We start from the raw sequence: 21053 nt of genomic DNA on the forward strand, positions 1-21053 counted from the left end.
ATTTATGTTATACCCCAGTTAATGTGCAGGTTAGTAATTAGGCCAGCGAGGAGAGTTGCTGTTTGAGTATAAAGAACCTGGCTTGATGGCTGTGTCTAGTAGGCTGAAATACTGTCTAATTTAAGGATAGTCTACAGAACTACTGTTCTCAATGGCCATCGTTAATCGGAGCATCCTTGCTAAAGATGTGGAACTTAAGAGTGGATGGACTGGAGCTGAATCTTCCACTATAAATTATTGTGAATCCTGCTCCCTTTTTAAAGAAAAATAGCTTTTGCTGAATATGAGCTAGACCTTTCAAACTGTGACATCTGCAATTCCATTTTGAGGCAGGTCTCAGATCAAGAACAAAGTATTCTCTATCTGTGAGGGTGACCAGATAGCTGAGAAATCTATGCCTCAGATAGGAAGGACCCAATTCTCTCTAGGGACATAAGCGTTTCACATCACTACAGTAGCATAAAGTGGGTAGAAGTGGCCCTGAGAGAATATCTATTGTGTAAGGGAGTGCCTCTGCTGTCAGAGCAGCTCAACACTCTTCCCCTTCCAAGCCTCTGGGTAAGGACCAGAGAATATTGGACCTTGGGAGGGGGGAAGAGAAGGGGTCATAGCACACTGCACTCCAACTATTCTTGGCTGCCTCTGGCCATTGAGGGTGTTCTAATTTACACTGGGGGCTGGGTAGGCTCTTGCACAGCCTTAGAACAGACTAAGTCACATTTGCTTCCCACTTCCCTATTGAATCAGAACTTCTGAGAATCAGGGTAAAATAGCCAAGCTTCCTGGAACCAGATCTTAGCAAGGTGAGTTCAGCCCTTCCAGAAATGGGCCTGGATTAATGCAAAGTTACTGTAATTCCAAAATATGGACAATACCTAACCAAAGACTTCATAGTAAGTACTCCCTCAACTTTCTCCACTAAGCCACAAAATGCTTCAGCAACCGAAATGTGCAAATGGAGGAAGCTGCTGCAGTTTAGCAACTACACAAATGCGTCTTACACATGGCTTCCAGAAAAGCAGGAGAGTAAAACTCCATCAAGTGGCATTCTTCAGACCTCCTCACACAAGTGGTATTACCTTATTTCCAAACACCTCCAAACATATTAAAATGCTCAAAACAGCAGCCTGTCACCAAGTTTAGTATTAAAGAAAAGAATCAGGACAGCTAAAAGCAACTAACACAAAACTCCAAACACTGCAATGAGCTTTTTAATTACCTTCTTTAATGAACTAGAGATAATGACTTATTTTAAAAACAAAAATAGCATTAACAATAACATTTGTTTGTAGTAAATTGCTGGACCAGTCAGGGCTGGATCAAAATTCTTAACTTTGTCCTATGGGACTGGATGAATGCAAAGTTGCTGTAATTCCAGAATATTCAACACTTAACTACGTTCATTAATACAACACTATATGAGTCTGGGCTGCCACCTTAAACCCATTTATAAAAGGAAAGTTGGGACAGATGCACCTGCTGAGCAGGTACCTGGGCTGGCTTCTTTTGGTTTCTGCCCCAGACCTGATGTGTTGTATTTCTATGGCATGGACTCATGCCACCAGGAGCCACTGGTGCACAGGCTAAGAAGCCACTGTACGCTGATGAAGTAAAACGGACAAGCAACAGCATTTGCACACGATGGAGCCTTACTGCAGTGGCAAACCACCACCAAAATCCAAAGCCAAGTGATAGGCATGTGGAAACAAATTAGGAAACAGGCCTTTGAAAAAGGGACAGGCCAGACTGAAAGAGGTTGGATCCAGGATAAGTGCAACAACCTGAAATAAATGCCTTTGAGTATGCAGAAGTGGTGCCATATTTCCCAGGGTGGGTGAGAAGTCCTAGAATGTGCTTCCTGAGAGGAGCTCCCCTCTGGCTGAATGCTGGGCCCATACCATTGAGAGCATTTCAGTCTGAGGGCTTTGAAGTAAAGGAAAAGCACTGCATTGCTCAGAGACAAGGCAACACTGTCAGGTCAGTAAAACAGTCTCCCTTTAGATACACCCCCATCCATCGAACTTACAATCTTCCTTTGCAGTTCTGATCCCGGAAAGCTCTAATAGCAGCTGAAGAGACCCAAGATCAGCATCTCTCTGAAATATACTAAGAGTTCTTTCTGGGGTGGTGGATACAGAGGAGAGGGCAGAGAACATGCAACCAGCACTGAAATGGTGGACAATTCCAGGGATGCTGCATTTAGTGACAGCTTCTGTTCAAAAGGAATTAAGTTATCCAAATCTGAACGTTAGCCCCCACCATCAGCCCTGACTCTCCCAGCCCCAATGAGAGAGAGAGAGAATGAATGACAGGGATAGTTTGTGAAGCTCAGTAGTCTGTGGTTAGGACATAGGACAAACAGCTGGGGCAGGGAAGTGGGGGAGGTTCTTTGATTGTACATGAAGATTTTCACATGTTGGTGCTCATTCGGGATTGGCTGTTAGCTGGAGTGAGCTCGCCTTGGCTACCTTCTCGTGGAGGAGACTGCAATAAGAAAACCAAAATACAGCCCTGGTTAATGATGGCCTGGAACTGCCCCTGCACCAGGGCTCTAAACACAGAACACTCCCAAAGAGGGTATGCTCAGCACAAGTAAACCATACAGCAGGGTAGTGACATTCTCAGCTCAGCCTTCCCTCTTTCCCAGCAAGTACTGGGTGGAGGGAGTGAGTCCTACACACCAGGAGCACAAAGCTTGTTTATTTAGTTACAAATAAATCTTACGTTTCAATCATTTTTCTGTTAATAAATCTTTCACTATTTTTACAAAAAAATTTGTTATTCACAAATATTTGCACTACAGTTTACAGATTATGGGTGTTTGCAAACTATTCACTTCAGCTATTCAAGGTGTGTGATTGGTCACCTAACTTGAATCAAATACCCATTCAGAACTTGAATGCCATTTGGCATTTAGCCACAGGGATGAGCGTACTATGGCAGCATCAACAGAATCCCATGAACACTTTATACAGCAGTCAGCCTGCTCTCTCCAGGGCACTGTCCTGCGGAACCATCTCTTGGGCAGGATTGCTCCAGTCAACGTATGTATTTCAATTTCCCTCATGAAAATAAAAAAGTTATGAATAATTAAATCCCTTGTTGTAATTTAACCAGCCACTCAACTACTGACTGGAGTAAATAGTAACCAGGATCTGTCCTGCTAGCTGCAAGCTCCATTCTCTAACATTCTCAGAATCCATCCTCTTGTGGGTAAAGAAAACCTCTTTCCCCAGAGTCCCTAGTCACCAGCTTTTACCCCTCTGTACCACATCATCCAAATGGTTACCATTTACCTCAGATTCCATCACAAAGGGGCCCTTTGCTCACCTTGACGTGTATCTGGTTGCGCAGGACTGCTGCCCGCAGGATCATGGCTTTGGCACGTCGCTGGAACTCTTTGCCCATTAATAAGGACTTTTCAAAGGTGGTGCTGCGCTGATCTACATCCCGAGCATAAAGAATCTGTAAACAACAAGAAGAACTCAACACGGGAACTGGAAATGGACTCAATTACTAGGAAGCTCCTTCCACACAACAGACTGGAAGGAATCTACAGGACTCAAACCCTTGACATATCAGCTAGACAAACACACCCTCACTACAGGCAAATGCAACTTCAACCAGTATTCCAGGGGCAAAGAGAGGGAGAGTGAAGCTGAGTTCTTCAGGAGCTCATCATTAAAAAGTAATGCTCCTGCTGTATTAACCAAGATGGTGGTACAGGAAAGGTGATCAGAGATCTTTAATACTGCATCCCTAGCCAGCTGTTAGCGTCAATCCGCAGCCTAGCACTTGCCATCAGAAACAAACTGAGGTGTGGGGACACTCACTTTGCTATGAGAATCTATTCTGGCATTGATCAGTCCTTCCAGGATCAGCTGGGTCAGCTCATCCTCCAGCGCTGCCACCGTGGTGTTAAATGCTGTAGCCATCTTGCGCATGTCTGCTGACACATAGGGGCTGAAATACTAAGAACCAGAAAATACAGTCAGTTTCCAGGTTCATCCACCCCCACCCCCACTCCTTTGAAACTTTATGGTGAAAGATAGGTCCTACCTCTAACCCTTACCCATTCCTCAGGTTTGCATGGAAATGTTACCTGGATAAGGGCACGATTTCGGATCTGCGTGTAGAGTGTCCTCACATGAGGTGCCAGGTACATATCCAGCAGCAGGTTATCCTACGCAAAAGAAAGAGCAAAATATTAGAAGCTAGAGCAGGAAGCAGGCTGGATAAAAATAATGATTTTTTTTAAATAAATTTTTAAAATTTTGACTAACAAAAAAAACTCTTAAAATTTAAAATAATTATTTTACACATTGCTAGTCCTTTATTTTGTTCCCATTTTATAATCTTAACTTGCTACAATGAATGTTTTGACCTTGTTCCTTAGAAGATCTGGAAAAAGGGGTAAACAGTGAGGTGGCAAAATTTGCAGATGATACAGAATTACTAAAGATAGTTAAGACTGAGGCAGACTGCGAAGAGCTACAAAAGGATCTCTCAAAACTGGGTGACTGGGCAACAAAATGGCAGATGAAATTTAATGTTAATAAATGCAAAGTAATGCACATTGGAAAGCATAATCCCAACTATACATATAAAACGATGGGGTCTAAATTAGCTGTTACCACTCAAGAAAGATCTTGGAGTCACAGTGGATAGTTCTCTGAAAACATCCGCTCAGTGTGCAGCGACAGTCAAAAAAGCTAACAGAATGTTGGGAATAATTAAGAAAGGGATAGATAATAGGACAGAAAATATCATGTTGCCTCTGTATAAATCCATGGTATGCCCACATCTTGAATACTGTGTGCAGATGTGGTCGCCCCATCTCAAAAAAGATATATTGGAATTAGAAAAGGTTCAAAAAAGGGCAACAAAAATGATTAGGGGTATGGAACGGCTTCCATAGGAGGAGAGATTAATAAGACTGGGACTTTTCAGCTTGGAAAAGAGACCGCTAAGGGGAGATACGACTGAGGTCTACAAAATCATGACAGGTGTAGAGAAAGTAGATAAGGAAGTGTTGTTTACTGCTTCTCATAACACAAGAGCTAGGGGTCACCAAATGAAATTAATAGGCAGCAGGTTTAAAACAAATAAAAAGGAAGTATTTCTTCACACAACACACAGTCAACCTGTGGAACTCCTTGCGATATGGTCTTGGCCTTCACAACATCCTAACAGGGTTCAAAAAAGAACCCGATTAATTCATGGAGGATAGGTCCATCAATGGCTATTAGCCAGGATGGGCAGTAATGGTGTCCCTAGCCTCTGTTTGCCAGAAGCTGGAATGAGTGACAGGGGATGGATCACTTGATGATTACCTGTTCTGTTCATTCCCTCTGGGGCACCTGGCATTGGCCACTGTTGGCAGACAGGATCCTGGGCTAGATGGACCTTTGATCTGACCCAGTAGGGCCATTCTTATGTTCTTAAGAGTTACAGATTTTACAAACATTTTTTCCTTTCTATAAAAAGAACACCACAAATTCACACATGAAATTAATGATCAAGTAGACCATGTTATTTTTGGAGCCAGCACCACCTTCCCATATATTGAAACTTCCATAAGGCAAGAAAGCTGAAATGCTTTGACCAGGCTAGACTCCATCAGAGTTTTCTGTCTAAAATCAATAAGATTTGTGCTCTTATGCCCCTTGGATGTTGTTGAAAATCCCACCATTAGCTACTGAGATATGTTCTCATACTGCAGTTGTTGATGAGGCCACGGACTTGGATTTTCAGTATAATTGTGCATTTTCTTGGCAGAAAAATAGTCAATGCAAAGTCTGAAATTTTAGTAACAGTCCAGCAACTAATTAAAGGAACAAGGACAAAACATCCACTGTAAGAATTTAAGTCTATAGAATGGGAAGTAAAGAACTAGCAACATATAAATAAAGATCAATTTAAAAAAATTAAATCCTGATTTTTATTCACTGCCACCTAGAACCAAGAAGCAGAGCAGAAGAGTCCAACATGAAACACCTACAACTTCAGACAAATGTGAACGTACGTTGCTTTTCTTAAGACAAAAGAGAAGAACCCTCAGGCCCTGTGTCACCGTCTCCCCGACGCATCACATGGAAACCTGAGCTCCCACATCCCCCTGCTTCCTCCCCTCCCAGGACTTACTTTCATCTCATCCAGCATCTTCAGGCATGAAGCATATTTGGATTCATAAAACTTGAAGATGATGTCACGCACCTGAGGCTCCAGCTCCAAGAACAGTTTGAAGGAGCTGTAGACACACAGCAGTAGTCAGATGCTGGGACCTGACATTGACACACCCCACCCCACAAACACTACCACCCCAATGCCTGGCTACGAACACTCTCCTCACTGCCCTATGATGCTCCAAGTGTTAACACTCTAGCAGCCTGGACAGCCCGTTTTCTCAGGGGCTAGGATGGACTCAGCATAGCAAAGGTGCCAGGGTCAGTGAAAGCCAAGAGCCTCCTGCCAAAGCCTGTACTGGAGGTCCCCTTCCATAAAATATAGGAAAGTATGTGGAGTGGGGCAGATCAGGACCAAAATAGCATCAGTACTATCAGGGTTGGGCAGCACCAGGCTGCAGCACTATGCTAACCAGCGCTCAGCATCCCTTTTGGGAACACGACCTTTACTCACAGTATGCTGAGAAGCAGGGTAGGGCTGAGCATAACAGATTTTAATCCACAGAGGACACAGATCTCTCCAGGGAGTCCAGCACCTCCAAAGTCCCTCCCACAAATCTCTGCATGCTGTGGACCTCCCCCTGCAAGCCACCTGCCTGTCATGCCAGGGAAGCTGGTTGGTTAGCAGAGAGAGGACAACTCTTTTACCCCCTCAATTTAGGATTGACGCACCCTTATCAGTTAGGGGGTTATTATATTGGATAGTTGAATGGCTGTCATGAATATTTTGGAAGGGATATTAAACATCCCACTTCAAGGTTTAAGCCAATCTTTAACTACTAATGTGGGTGTAGATTATCCCACAACTACTACCGAGAAGTTCTTACACCATCCTTTGAAGCATCTGGTGCTGGCCACTGTCAAGAGAAAGACTGAGCGAGATGGACCTTTGTACGATCCATTCTGACAGTTCCTAGGTTGCTATTATGGAAGTCTCATCTGTGACTAAACTGGTGCCTTTTCATAGAGAAATCCCAACTATCATTTAAGGTTTAGATACCTAACTAAGTGGGGTTCTGGAACTCAGGCCTCACTTCCAACCAGAGACCATTCTTGAGCAAAGCTCCAGTATCCATCCCACAAACTCCTCCCCAGGCATCACTCACCTGCTAGAGATGACATTGCGTTGCAGTTCCTGACGGTCAAAAGTGGCCAGTGCACAGAGGCCACCATACACAGCCACGTTACTAGGAGATAACAACTAGAGAGGGACAGAGATCGAGACCAGAACTGAAGTATTATTGAATGCTGTAACATGGAGCAAGGCAGAGCTAAGCCCCCAGACCCATCCCTCCCACAGCAAGAATACAGGTTGACCCTTGACAAATACAGTGGGACCAAGTGAAAAACATGGACACTCCCCAAATCAGGCTTCACTCAGACCCCAAAAGCTGGAATAATGCCCAGCAGCCAGCCTTTCAATTCCGTTATCTGAACTCCCCTAAATTCAGTTCCCTGCTCCACCACAGACTTCCTGTGTGACCTTGGGCAGATTCCTTTATAACTCAGTTCCCCCATCTGTAAAATGGGGATAATCCTGTTTGCCAAATACATTACAGATTGTGGGCTCGGATACTACCATGATGGGGGCCCATAAGTACCTTACACAGACAGATACTGTACATAGCTTCCCCTCTGACCCCTGCACACAGCCCCCTCTTAGTCCTCTTACCTCAGGGAAGTCACAGTGATCAAATGAGGCCAACAAGAAGCACTTTGCTGCCTGCTTGTATTTCCGAGCTGCTAGTTCAGCTAAGCCTATGAATAAGACTTAGTTAGTTCTTTGTCCACTACCATACATGTACTAGTTAGGACATAAATAAGAAATATGGAAAAGTGGAGTGGGCACCAGGATCCCGAGGAGTTGCTAGAGCCCCACAGTTTCAGGGAAGCAGACACTGTCAGTTAAGTAAGTGACATTCTAGAGACTGAAATGAACTGCCCTAAGGACCCTGGGCTTGGAAAGTTTGGGGAGGGGCAGGAACCAGTCAGGGATGGGAACTCCAGGATGGTTCCCTGCTCAAAACTTGTCAACTGTGTTTGCATCCTGCCAAGAGAACATGAAGTACAGAGACCAGTGAGAACATTCTGAGCACTCCTTGGCTGGGTGAGAGGCATTCTCGACTTCACTGAAGCCCCAGGAATGGCAAACGGGCGAGAAGACTGCCCGGTGGCATCCAGGAAGCAGAGGAACTCACTCACCTGCTGCACACTTCAGCTTGGTGAGAATCGCCTGTGTCTGGCTGTCCCTCTCTCCTCTTTGCTAGAGGGTGAAAGGAGCAGGAGTGAGTGACTTATACAGATCCCTTAACCATACTGGGGGAAGCCGATCTGCTCTGGGAGCTCCCTTTCATCTCAGCAGCAGGATCCCCAGATAGCCCTAGGGATATTAAAACCCAGGAACCCATTTGGGAAGGTAGGCAGCATTCTCAATAGGAAGGTAGTTTCACCCCACTCCCTTAGGGAAGGCCACAAGAACACCATTCACACAGTGCCCAGCCTTTGGCTAATGGCAAACACGGGACAGAGGTGGTCAAATGAGAGGTAAAGTGCTCCAGGCACAAGTCATTGTGGAGATAAAAGGGGCGGTGGAGCCCAGAGAGGAGAGTATACCAAGCAGCGGGATGGGACTGACAGTCTGATTAGCTGGAGAACACTGGCTTGTGTGTGAATTTGAGCAATGAGGAAAGGAAACATGCATGGAGCAAGTCCAATAGAGAGTGAGGAAAGGAAGAGGGGAGGTCTGGCCAACCCTGACTGAAGAGGTACAGAGCAGACAGAGGAAACATCTGAGAACTGTAAGGGAAAGAAACCTCTTACCTCTGCAATTTCTGGGGTGGACTCCGCCTTGCTTACGTAGCTCAGAACGTGGGACCAATTCTGAAGGTAAACGCTAACCTGCGAGGAGGCAATCAGACAAACAACAGTGCAATGGAAACAAATCAGAGCACAAGCAAATAGTGCTACCTGCTGGCTGACCAATGTCATTTCAGAGATAGAAAGGTGTAACTCATCTATGTGAGAGGGACTCCTCTGTGGATTGTACGATTCCCTCGCTGCATGGCTCCCTACCTTGATGACATTGAGGCACATGTTAATGACGTGCTTAGCGCTGGTACAGTAATCACGGGCTCGTGAGTAACACTTGAGGGCATTGCTGAGGTCCCCACAGTCAAGGTAGTGATCACCCAGGTCATCGTGGCCTCTCCTGGAGAGAAGGATGAGAAGAGCAGTGAGCTGCATACTCAGGCAGAAAATCTCAAAAAAGTGCAGGGTTCCGTTTGACTGTGGGAAAGAGAGGCACAAAGCTTGTCTGTGCCACTCAAACGGACATTGCACCCAGCCCCATCTAATGCAGCCCAGGCCCTGAGCTATATTCTCCCAGGGAAGCAGAATGCTCTTTCCCACTCCAGTCGAGCCTTTCCCTCCTCACCTGATGCTCTCCTTGATTGAATTTCCTTTGTAGTTTTTCAGATCCGTATCCAGCTTTTCCAGTTTGAGAAGGGCTTTCTTCCGTGTGGCCTCAACCCATGCTGTATCAAGAGGAGGGGGCTCAATCCCACCATCAGGGACAGCATCAGGGGTGTTCTGCAGCTCTCTGAAAGTCAAGCCAATAAGAGTCTGAATTGGGCTGTTAAACTATAACCTCTCCAATGCAGGGACCTGCTATTTATGTGGCACAGTTCCCCTGGCATACAGCACCATGCATTACAAGAGAAACCATCTAAACAATAAGTAGGCAAGAGGAAACGGAAAGCCCATAATCAGTAGTGAAAATCTGCATTCTAATTGGATTTTAAAAGTTGCCTTGTTTTTTGTCACAGCCAGTTAAAAAACCCTCTTCCTCCAAAAAAGTGTTCCTTTTACAGATATGCTCTGAACAAGCGGGTTCCTGACTAATTGAAAAATAGAGTGAGCCTATTCCATAAATCCGATTCTAGCGAGTCAGTAATGGTGCTGTGAGCCACTAACCCACTTCGCAAGCATCAAGAGTCACCAAACCTACTTCAAGCACCTCCATACAAGATACAAAGCGTGCACACTTTCCTACACTTTGCTATCTTCCTAACTGGTTTCAACCAGTTAGACAGCAACATGCAAATGACTTCAGGACCAGGCTAAAGAAGGAAGGCCACAATACCCCCAGTCTTTAAATGAAGTGCCCATAGGTCAGCCACATATGGAAAAGCAGCTCCAGAGAATGGCCTAATTCCACCTCTCTCAGATCAGTGCTTCCTGCTTGAATTGAATTCCCCTCTCCCAAGATTTATGTTAACTGAGGTAGACACACAACTTAACCAGTTTAAAACCCATTCTGTTCCACTGACATTTCCTCCCAAACCCACAAGAAACCAATAAGCATCAATACATTGCCATGCAAGGTAGTAAGATTCTACACACAATAGAAGGGTCCCATCCAATGCAGATCAATCAAGAAATCATGTCATGTGCATCATAACTGCACTGTAAAGATCAAGATGGGAACTGTGGATAAATAAGGAAAGTATCAAGGCTAATCACTAACAACCAAAGCTCATCAGCCAGGCTGCAATTTGTGAAAGGCTAAGTCAGAGAAGTGAACATTTAAACAGGGGTTTTTGATGTAGAGAATGCAGAACACCCAATAGAAGCTGAATTTCCAAACCTCCCCAAGGCACAGATCTCTCTGTGTGTCAGAGCAAAAGCAACCCTATCCCTTTCTTCCCAGCCAGAGGTGGCTTTGCATGCCGCTGAATGCATGGCTGCAGTGGGGAAGGGGTGTAAGCAGTCTGCCAGATATTAAACTCTGAATTTAACTCTGTTTTTACAGAAGGCATCTATGTACATAAGGCATTTGAGAACAGCTACAAGTTCTAGCCTGTCTTCAACATCCATGTTTAACCTTTACTAATGTGAAAGATCAGAGAGAGAACAGACCCTTCTGTGTATTTCATCTCTAAGAAAGCACTAAGCCCAAGGTGTAGGCAGGGTCAATTCACTGGAATGTGATGTCAGATTCCCATCTAATCTCCACGAGGAGTATTTTGCCGTTACACACAATCTCCTCTTTCACAGAGGTTTTCCTGTGCTGCATTTGCCCTGATATGGTCAAAGAAGCACTCCAGATTCCCACCACCTCCTGGTACCTGGTGGCCTCAGACAGTTTTCGGTGGATTTCCTCATACACATCAACATTGAAAGTTCTTTGGACGAATGACAGCGCCATCTTGAGGGCCTCCACCCGCAGCTGCGGACAGTGGTCAGCAATGAACTGCAACCGCTCAATCCGCATCAAGCCGCTGTAACTAGATGCATACTGCTCCAAATCCTGCAAACAAAACCCAGGCCCAGAGAGAGCATCACTAATACAAATACCAGAGTGGCCCACAAGCCCCCAACCTCCTCTTGTCCTGCAGAGTCTGTTCCTGCAGCCCAACCCCACTTGAAAACATTAAACCACTCAGCAGAACATGAAAATTACTCATTCTCCATTTCTGCCTCCCTCCAGGTTTTAGAGAGACAAGTGTGGGGGGTGAGGTCATATCTTTTATTGGACCAACTTCTGTTGGTGAGACAGACAGAAGCTTTTGAGCTTGAACAGAGCTCTTCTTCAGGTCCCAGAGCCTGGGCTCCATGCTGAGCTTGAACAGCTACACTGCAATTAAAGAGCTCCATAGCCCAACCCCTGAAAGTCCAAGTCAACTGACATGGGCCACCCATGGGTGTTTAACTGCAGTGTAGACATACCCTAGAATACCCTGTTTTCAATTACTAATTACTTTGTTGATTTTAACCATTCAAACTTCCAAGACATGTTTGCCTCAGGCTGAATTATTATTTTAAATTTCAGCCATTTCTGAAAACAAAGGTAAGGGAAAGGACATTCTTTAACATGGGCAAAACAATTCTTGGGGCTCTTCAACTGAGAATCTCCAGCGCCCCCATGCTTTGGAGGAGGGAATTTATATATGGCAGGAAGATGACTTTTGTATACTTGTGAAAATCTGCCCAAATTTGGCTAAGATTTGAACCTTTTGGGGGGAGTGGGGGGAGAGGGAGAGCAGAGTTGCAGTTTGCACATGCTCAGAAGACTTGCCAGAACTTCACAGCTATTGTCCCAAAAAATTCTGTCTGCACTGAGTATGCTCTAGCCAAGACTGAGCAGGACTTTCTGTGACAGGTTGGACCCCCAGTTCATGATGCCACCTGATATACTGGGGTCCCACTAAGCCCGCCTGTTCCACCAGCCTAGGCTTCCTCACCCTGTCTTTGGTGGGCCAGGCCCTCAAGTCTTCTCTAGCACACACACAGGGAAGGCCACACCCAGCTGCAGACACAGACTGAAATCAGCTCTCTGGGGGAGGATTCAGCTCAGGGATTTACCCAGCACTCACGTGTACACCTCCTTTGGGGTGCAAACCCAAAATAATATGGTCTTGCACTGTACAGCACAAGCTCATAAAAAAATCACCCCCTCTCAATGTGGAGGGAGATATGCACATGTTTTTGCACATCCTCCCACCCCCCCCGATATGAATTGTACAAACCGGTTTACAGAAAACAAAGACAAGTTTATTAACTACAAAATACGTATTTTAAGTGATAAGGGATAGCAAACAGATCAAAGCAGATTACTGAGCAAACAAAACAAAAACACACAAACTAGACTTAGTACATTAAAGAAATTGACTACAAATAGTAATTTCTCACCCTAAATGTTTTATGCAGGTTGCAGAGTTTCTCAAACTGCATTGCTTGCAGCTTAAATCTCCAGGTATACCCTTCCCAGGCTGACCTCTCTCAGCCTGGGTCCCAGTACTGCTCCCCAGATCAGTCTTAGGTGTTTCCAGCAGTCATCCTGGGCAGGGATTCAGTGAAGAATCGGCAACCTTGATTGACTCATTTCCCAGCCATAAACAGGATTTACATACGGTGGGAAACTCTTGTTTCCTAGTCTGCTCCCCATCCCCCATTCAGTGGAAAATCATCAGCTCAAGATGTCCTGTACCAGGTGACATGGTCACATGACCTTGCAGTGTCAAAGCAACCATGAGACAAGATTTATTTGTAATGTCCACAGGAAAGAATCCCAGGAAGATGGGAGATCAGCATCTTCAGAGACCCATTCCATTGTCTTTCCTAATGGCCCATTCAGCCTGATTGCCTACTGTCTGGTCGGCATTTCCCAGATGCAAACACTTTTGCAATTGATACACAGCTTATATTCCTAACTTCAGATACAGCAATGATACATGCATACAAATAGGATAATCATATTCAGTAAATCAACCTTTCCAATTATATGTTTTATGCAAGATAGGTCTTGTGAAATATCTTAGTTATGCATTCATATTATAAACAATATTTTTATGAAGAATATGGGGTCCAGTGTCACACTTTCCCTGAAACAGTTGCAGCTCTGGGATACTGCAGGGCAGGTACGGTTCAAGTCTGGGTTCAGGCACCGGAAGAGAAACTGTCTCTCCTTACGCTTTCAGTGCTCCCACTGCTGACACCCAGGCAGTTGAAAGCTGCCTGAACCAAAAAATGAGGAGAGGAGGAGAGGCCAGGGGAGGGGAGGAGGCCTGGGAGCCAAGGAGGGAAATGAGTAGATGGCTAGGGATAGCAGCGCTAAGGAACTGGGAATCAGTGGAGAGAGATTTGACATGGAATCAGTATGCAGAGGAGAACTGGGACAGAGAGGAGAAGCTGGAGTACTAAAGACAGACATTGCCTAGGACCAGTGAAGAGAATGGGACTTGGGAAGAAACAAGACTGGGACAGGGCTGAAAGAGTCAAGCCAGCAACAGAACAAACGGAAAGGTCTTTGACTCCTGGAACACACTCCCCTCCAGAGCCTGGAATTGAACGCATCATTCTGTTGCCGTCTGCAATTACCTGTGAAACCCATTGCCAAAGTGCGCCTCACTGCCTTCTAGTGCCAATACATACAGAGCAGGACAACCTACTACTGCTACCTGTTACTCCATTAGTTCAAGTGGTAGACATTTGTGCAGTGGCTCTCCAAAGGTTCAAATCCATCTGATTACCTGTGTGGGTGTGTCAATATGTTATCACAGATAGGGATTGCTTTTTCTCAAATCTAGGAAATTACACAAACCAAAATGGCATTAAAAGAACACTATTAAGGTTGCGAAGTGAAGCACTCAAACATCCTGAAATGCCAAAGTTAAGGTTTCCCTTGTGTTTATGTGTTATGATACAGGCTTAATTACATGATCACATCTATTTTTTTCCCCCACAGGACCCTTGCCTAATAAATGCACAGGATGAATCTGCTCTAGGTTGTGTAAGATGACTCCCACTTCATTTTCTGCATAAGTTGGAAGTAGTACTTGTGGTTGCCAGGAGAGCTAAAAGCCCTCTCCCTCAACTGAGTGGGAGGGGCCATGGACCCAGGCCACATTGGAAGACCTGTACCTAGTGCAGTTCTGGGAAAACAGCAGACCTAAGCCTGCCCATAGCTAATGGAAGAAGCACAGCGAATAAGTCAGAGGACTGCAGGAAGAAAAGGATGGTCTCATGGTAAAGACAGCAGAATACTGCCCTGGAGAATTGCATTCTATCAGTGCCTCTTCACCAGAGAGCCTATGTGATGCCAGACAAGTCACTTAAAGCAAACTTTTCACAGCTGGCTAGTAATTGTGTGTTCTTCATTTTACAGATGCCAGTCTTGGTCTGATTTTGCAGAAGAGCTGAGCACTCACATTTGCAACTGAAACCAATGGGAGATGTGCTCTGAACATATATAATGCTACATACACTGAAAAATCAGGTCCTAGATCTCTCAAATTGGGCACTCAAAGTTAGTGGACATGTTTGACCTTAATCTCTCTGTCTCGTTCCCTATAAAATGAGGATAATACTTCCCCCTCATCTCACAGAGGTGTTGAAAAAAAACATTTGTGAAGCATTGAGGTATTGGAGTGAGAATATCAAATTCATGAGGAAATTATTAATTCTGTCTTCGGAGCAGGGTTTGAACAGTGTGCAGACAATAAGGGCAGGGGCCACACACTGAAGAATGAGGAACAAACAAAATATTGAATAGCTGTTCATTAAGTGAGCACTATCCATTTTGTGCCTTGAATGAGGCTGGGGGGGCCTGTGGGGAAAAAATGGATGTGATCATGTAATTAAAGACTACCATAATGCACACTCACAAGAGCAACCTTAATTTTGGCATTTCCAGATGTTTGAGTGCTTGACTTCGCAACCTTAATAGTGTTCTTTTAATGCCATTTTTGTTTAGAGTGCTTGATGCCATTTTCTAACTTTGGAGTGCTTGACTTTACAATCTTCATTTTTTGTAATATTATATTTTGACTGTTTATTTGTATCCTCTTCAGAGGCTGGGCCTTATCCACCATCCTTGCAAAGTTAATAAAATAAACTGAAGTTGGTCAATATCTCAGAAAAAAAGAGGAGTGGCTGTTGAAGGCTGTACCGGAAATGGTACAGGATCAGAATGTTCTGCCTTCTGACATGCGGCGAATGCAGCCCTTCCAAACTCTTTAGCTTTGACAATTCCAGCCAGTTTCAGCTGGAAGGCTTGAGACCCAAGAATAAAAACCCCATTATAATTATACCCTTAAAGAAACATGGCTAACACCACCTCAAAGTAAAGAGTAAGCCTGAGAAGAAAGGCAGATTCACCTACTGGTATCAGAGGGATTCACTAAGCCAGCGTTCCTCAAATGAAGCCACTGTGGCCATTCACGGCTACCAGGGGTTTTCCTACGGCCACAACAGTCTCCTGGGCAGAGATGGGGAAGAGGGCAAAGCAGCACCCCCTCCCTGCAGTGCTCAGAAGCAGGCTTCTCCCTCCCTCCCCCACTTCAGCCACACACACACCCCCCCCTCAGCCACAGGGTCTGGGGGTGGGCTTAACTCTCCTCCCCCGGCTGTGGGGCTCTTGCTTCAGCCTCCCCCCAAGCTTCAGCTGTGGGGCTTTGCCACCCCCCACCCCACACACACACACCCTGAATCCAGCTGTAGGGCTCTGGCTCTTGGCTTCAGCCCAGAGCAGTGGGGCTTCCGAAGGGCCAGCCTTACAGGGTGCAGTGGTCAAGAGGCAAGGAGCAGGGTACGAGGCTATGGATAGGCACTTGGGGCAATGGGGATCCATGGGAGGGGGGGAGGCAGCAGCGGCCAAAGGCACCAAAATACAACTCTACATTATTTTTATGACTGGATCTGAAAAAAACCTACATTAGTAAATTACAATGATTTGGACATGTATATGTACATATATATTTGTTTTTCCTAAAGTTAACTAGGTCTTTCAGGAAAGTTTGTCAGAATGGCCACCAGCAAGAGTTGGTGGCTGCACTCCGAGGCCACCAAAAAATTTGTTGTGAGAACACGTGCACTAAGCCATTTCAGAATAGAAGTTACATCAAGGCTAATAATACAGTGCACCACCAATATGACCCAGGAGATGCAAGAAAGATTAGCATAGGAAAAGAGGCTATGGGAGAGCTCATTGTTATCTATCACCTCCCACACAGGAGTTGCTGTCAGACTGCTGTTTAAAGATTTACAGGAGGGAAATGAGAGTAGAGTATTCTATAGAGCCTTCAAGAGGAGAGGCCAAGCACAAACATCTCTCTGCCCCCCAATTAGTACATACCAGAGTGGGGTTTTCCACCACATAGTTGATATCAGGTGCATTCTGCTGATCCTCTTGTGGGTCTACGTCAATCTGCATAGGCTCCACTGCGCCCTGCGACAGAAAATATGGGGTCAAATATGGTTCATTCACATCCCCACAGGAAACAGCTTGCTCAAAGATGGGTTCACAATCAAGACAGATTCCACTTAAACACACATGTAATGGAGAAATGAAGACATTGCTCTTGAAAAATCTTCTCTTTAGGATCTTACCCCACACACAATCCCATTCCTCAGAATTAAAGGCTCCTCCAGAGTGAGAACTGCTCACTACCATTCACACACAACAACACTTTTCCTCTTTCAGTAACTTTTCAAACAAGAAAATGCAAGAGCATGAGAATATTTTCTAAACATGTTGCAGCATCACACAGATGCATGGCATATTCCAAAAGACATCCTGCTGCTCTCTTCTGAGCAGGGTCAGGCAGGTCATCCACTGAGGGACAGCACTACAAATGGGGCTTGGAAATACCCAATGCGCACCCATACACCACACCAGCAACTCTCTGAAACTAATACCTTTCTCTCTGGGATCTTGTTTGTTTGTTTTTTTTAAAAAGTCTCTAGCTGTTCTGGTTCGGGGGTGGGGGCGGGGTGAACCATAAATACCATGAACAAAGTAAGAGCTGCAGACAGGGTCTGCAGAAAACCTGGAACAGTAGCTGTCGGAGGTGTGAACTGCCCCATTCATCTCTATGAAGAATTAACACATGCTTCAGGTAAAGTTTTGTCTACGCACGGAAATTTATTGCTATATAGTTACAATGCCCTGTGTGCAAATTTATTCTGGAATAAGAGTGCCTTTTTCCAGCATAGCATGTCACTTTGAAAGCAACATAAACTATACTGGAAAAAGGCATACTTATTCCAGAATAAGCGTGTCCAGCTGAGGTGTTATACTGATGTAACTATACAGTGGTATAATTATACTGCTATAGTTCTACTTGTCAATTTCCCTGTGTAGACAAGCCCTTGGACTGGAAAGAGTCAAAAGATGCACAGAAGGAATTGCAAGCAACGACCCTTTTTGATGCCATAAATCAGTAGTGCTTTGGAGATAACCACCATATTCCCCCCACCCCATGGTCATATTCAAGCCTCACCCAGGGGACCCAAACTGAAGGATGCCAGCAAAAGCAAAAAGCACCGAGAATCGTATTTTACATAAAAACGGCCACACTGGGTCTGACCAAAAGTCCATCTATCCCAGTGTCCTGTCTTCCAACAAAAAGAAAAAGAGGACTTGTGGTATCTTAGAGACTAACAAATTTATTTGAGCATAAGCTTTCGTGAGCTACAGCTCACTCCATCGGATGCATCAAAAGCTTATGCTCAAATACATTTGTTAGTCTCTAAGGTGCCACAAGTCCTCCTTTTCTTTTTGCGGATACAGACTAACACGGCTGCTACTCTGAAACCTGTCTTCCAACAGTAGCCAATGCCAGGTGCCCCAGAGGCAATGAACAGAACAGATAATCACTTAAGTGATCCATCACCTGTCGCCAGTTCCCAGTTTCTGGCAAACAAACAAACAGGTGCACAATCTACTGCAAGCAAGGTCTGATTTTGGCGATTCACATGGGCAGAGCCTAGCGTACCACCAACTTTTCTTCCCACCAATCTGACCTGACTAGAAATTTATCCCATATTTTCATAGACTCTCCTCTTCCCCAGGAATGAAGGGTAAAAAGTGAAAAAATTTTAAAGGGGGTCAGGGACGTTCCAGAATTCCTAGTTCTAAAAAACCCATTGGTTTTCCCCCATTTGCTCTGACATACTGCACAACTCCAAAGTACACAACGCTGACATGATTTGAGTGACAAGAAGATTGAAGTGAACTCTCCCAAGGCCCAAAGTAAAAGCAAGCCAAGATAAGTATACAGAGGAGTGTTTTTCAGTTGCCATAGAAGAGAGAGACTGCCAGGGATTATATACACCAGTGCTCAGGACAACAATATGTACAAATCAAGCTGGGAAAAGCCTATGTACAGAACCGAAACAGTCCTCTTCCATCACTATAAGGGGCAATACCCTGCATCACCCCCACCCATGAGATTCCTCTTTCCCCTGCTACTCCGAGACAGGGAGAAGTGCCTTTACCACAGTAACTTTGCATTAGGATTCTGAAGAGAATGCACACAATCGGTTGTTGTTCTAAAATTGGTTATTCATTTTTCAGAGAGTCATAGTTTTTGTACAAACATTCACCATCACAGAGTAGTTAAAACTCAATTCACTCTCACTCACTCCCCAAGTTTTTCTGAACCCACATGAGTGCCCTCTTTTTTAAGGTACCTCATAAAGCAGTGTACAAGCTGACAAGCTGGCACTCAAGCTGAAGTCTCCTGCTGTACTCGGAAGGAAGAGGTCTGACCTACTGCTGTGGGGAGTGCAGTATAGATCTGTCACTGATGAAGAAGCTGAGCTGGGAGCTGAGCTATCCCTCATCCTGTCCTGACTCTCTGCACCCCCTCTCCCTGACACAGAACTTGCCGGCTGCTAAAGGGAAGAAAGACAGTTAACTTGCAGAGGGATCCACTGGGCAGTCCCTAGACAGTCCTATGATTAGCATTCCTACTCCCTTTGGGGTTTGAACAGTGGCTTATGGGTTCTTACATTCTTACCTCTTCACTGCAAGCCTTCACTTCCTCTCTACCTGCTGATTTACTGGGCCACATTCCCTTACCTCAGGAACTTACATGTAACTGGCACACAATGAATATTGCTTTAGAAATAAATAGACTTGAAAGAAGCCCAGCAAAGCTGCTATAATTACTGGGAATATTGTCCCTTCCCTCAACATACTTGTTTGCATGTTGTTCATGTAATGAGTGGTATAAGCAAGCTAGATTAATCTCCCTGAATTTTCTGCTAACCAGCTGTTTCAAAAGACCAGGTCCAGCTCTGTTGGCAGGTATGTTCAACTCCTATAGAAAGATCAGCAGTCAGGAGAAGTTTAGCATCATAGTCCAATAAAATAAAAGATAGCTAAAGCATAGTTCTCAGAAAGTAGAATAAAGTAACCAGCAGCTACTGTAACGTACATGTTATATTGCAGAGTGGCGCTAGCAAGAACTATTGTCGTATATAACAGGGGTGGCCAAACTGTAGGAGCCACATGTGGCTTTTACCATTAAAGCGCAGTTCCCCCCCCCCCCCGCGTTCTCCACCAACCAGACTGGCAGAAGGGGGAGCTCAGGACCTCTGCCTTGCAGCAGAGCGGTGGGGTAGGGGCTTCTGCCCAGCGGGGAGGGGAGTCTCAGGGGTTTTGCCCCATATGGTGCACCTGCTAGGGCAAGGGGCTTCAACAGGAGTAGGGCTGAAGCTGCCGGGGCAAGCGGCTCCCACAGAGATGAAGCCCCAAGCTCCAGCAGAGGAGCCCCAGCTCTCGAACTTCGGGGGATTGTCATATGGGGCTGGGAAGGTCAGTAAGTTTGCCCCCGCCCCACGTACAGAAAGTCACTAGAATGGGACCAGAATATTCTGCAACTACTTTCATTTGGGGACCGTAGAAGCCAGCAGCTACACATCCTGAAGGGAGACGGCAGGAGGCGAAACAGCTCCAGGAAATATTAGAAGACAGAGTTTTCAACAGGCCGAGCCAATGCATCCCGAGGCAGGGCTGCGAAGGCGCCTGCACCCAAGGGCCACGGTGAAACACAGCCGCGAGCCACCGGCCAAGCCGAACAGCTCCGGGCGGCGGCCCCGCGCTCCCCCGCCGGAGAGCCGCCCCAGGCCAGGCCGCGCCGCGGGCCCCTGAGGACGGAACAGGCGGCGGCCCAGGGGCTGCGCCAGCCCGAGGCCTGCAGGCGCCTCTCGCGCAGAGCCCCGGGAGCGAGCGCTCCCCGCCGCGGGCCCCAGCGGCCGCCGCACGGACACCGTGGGCCCGCCCGAGCCGGGCAAGGGGCCGCGCCGCCGGCACCAATGTTTACCCCTCGCCGCCGCCCCGGAGCGTCCCAGGCCGGGGGGCTCGGAGCGGATCCCGGGGGGCCGGGCCGGGCCCGCGCCACAGGACAGCGAGCGGCAGCGCGGCCCCCGCAACCCCGACCCAGCCCTCGGGGGACTTTTTACCTGTAAATTAAAGACCTGGACGGGCAGCGGCATCCTCCCCTCAGAGCCTTCACTTCCGGGTCACGCCTGCTCCGGCCTTCCGGTTAACGTTCACTTCCGGGTCACACAGCCCAGCCTGGG

The 21053-nt window shown here is 46.1% G+C and overlaps 1 protein-coding gene across 2 annotated transcripts; it reads right to left on the reverse strand.

The window, feature by feature from the left end:
- Positions 1-1203: 1203 nt before the first annotated feature.
- GPS1 (G protein pathway suppressor 1) lies at positions 1204-21040 on the reverse strand. 2 transcript variants are annotated; one of them, XM_048817786.2, is made up of 14 exons: positions 20934-21040; positions 16819-16911; positions 11312-11493; positions 9619-9783; positions 9258-9393; positions 9006-9083; positions 8388-8448; positions 7858-7943; positions 7292-7386; positions 6145-6250; positions 4103-4183; positions 3834-3971; positions 3331-3465; positions 1204-2484 (listed from the first exon to the last, which is right to left on the reverse strand). In XM_048817786.2, the coding sequence occupies exons 1-14, from the start codon at positions 20964-20966 to the stop codon at positions 2410-2412; spliced, it is 1464 nt and encodes a 487-aa protein (XP_048673743.1). In that variant the 5' UTR covers positions 20967-21040; the 3' UTR covers positions 1204-2409. The 2 variants fall into 2 exon arrangements, with proteins under 2 accessions (XP_048673743.1, XP_048673742.1); XM_048817785.2 differs by lacking the exon at positions 20934-21040 and adding an exon at positions 19158-19369.
- Between the last annotated feature and the right edge of the window lie 13 nt (positions 21041-21053).

Source organism: Caretta caretta, chromosome 14 (assembly GCF_965140235.1).
Source record: "Caretta caretta isolate rCarCar2 chromosome 14, rCarCar1.hap1, whole genome shotgun sequence".
Taxonomy (NCBI): Eukaryota; Metazoa; Chordata; order Testudines; family Cheloniidae; genus Caretta; species Caretta caretta.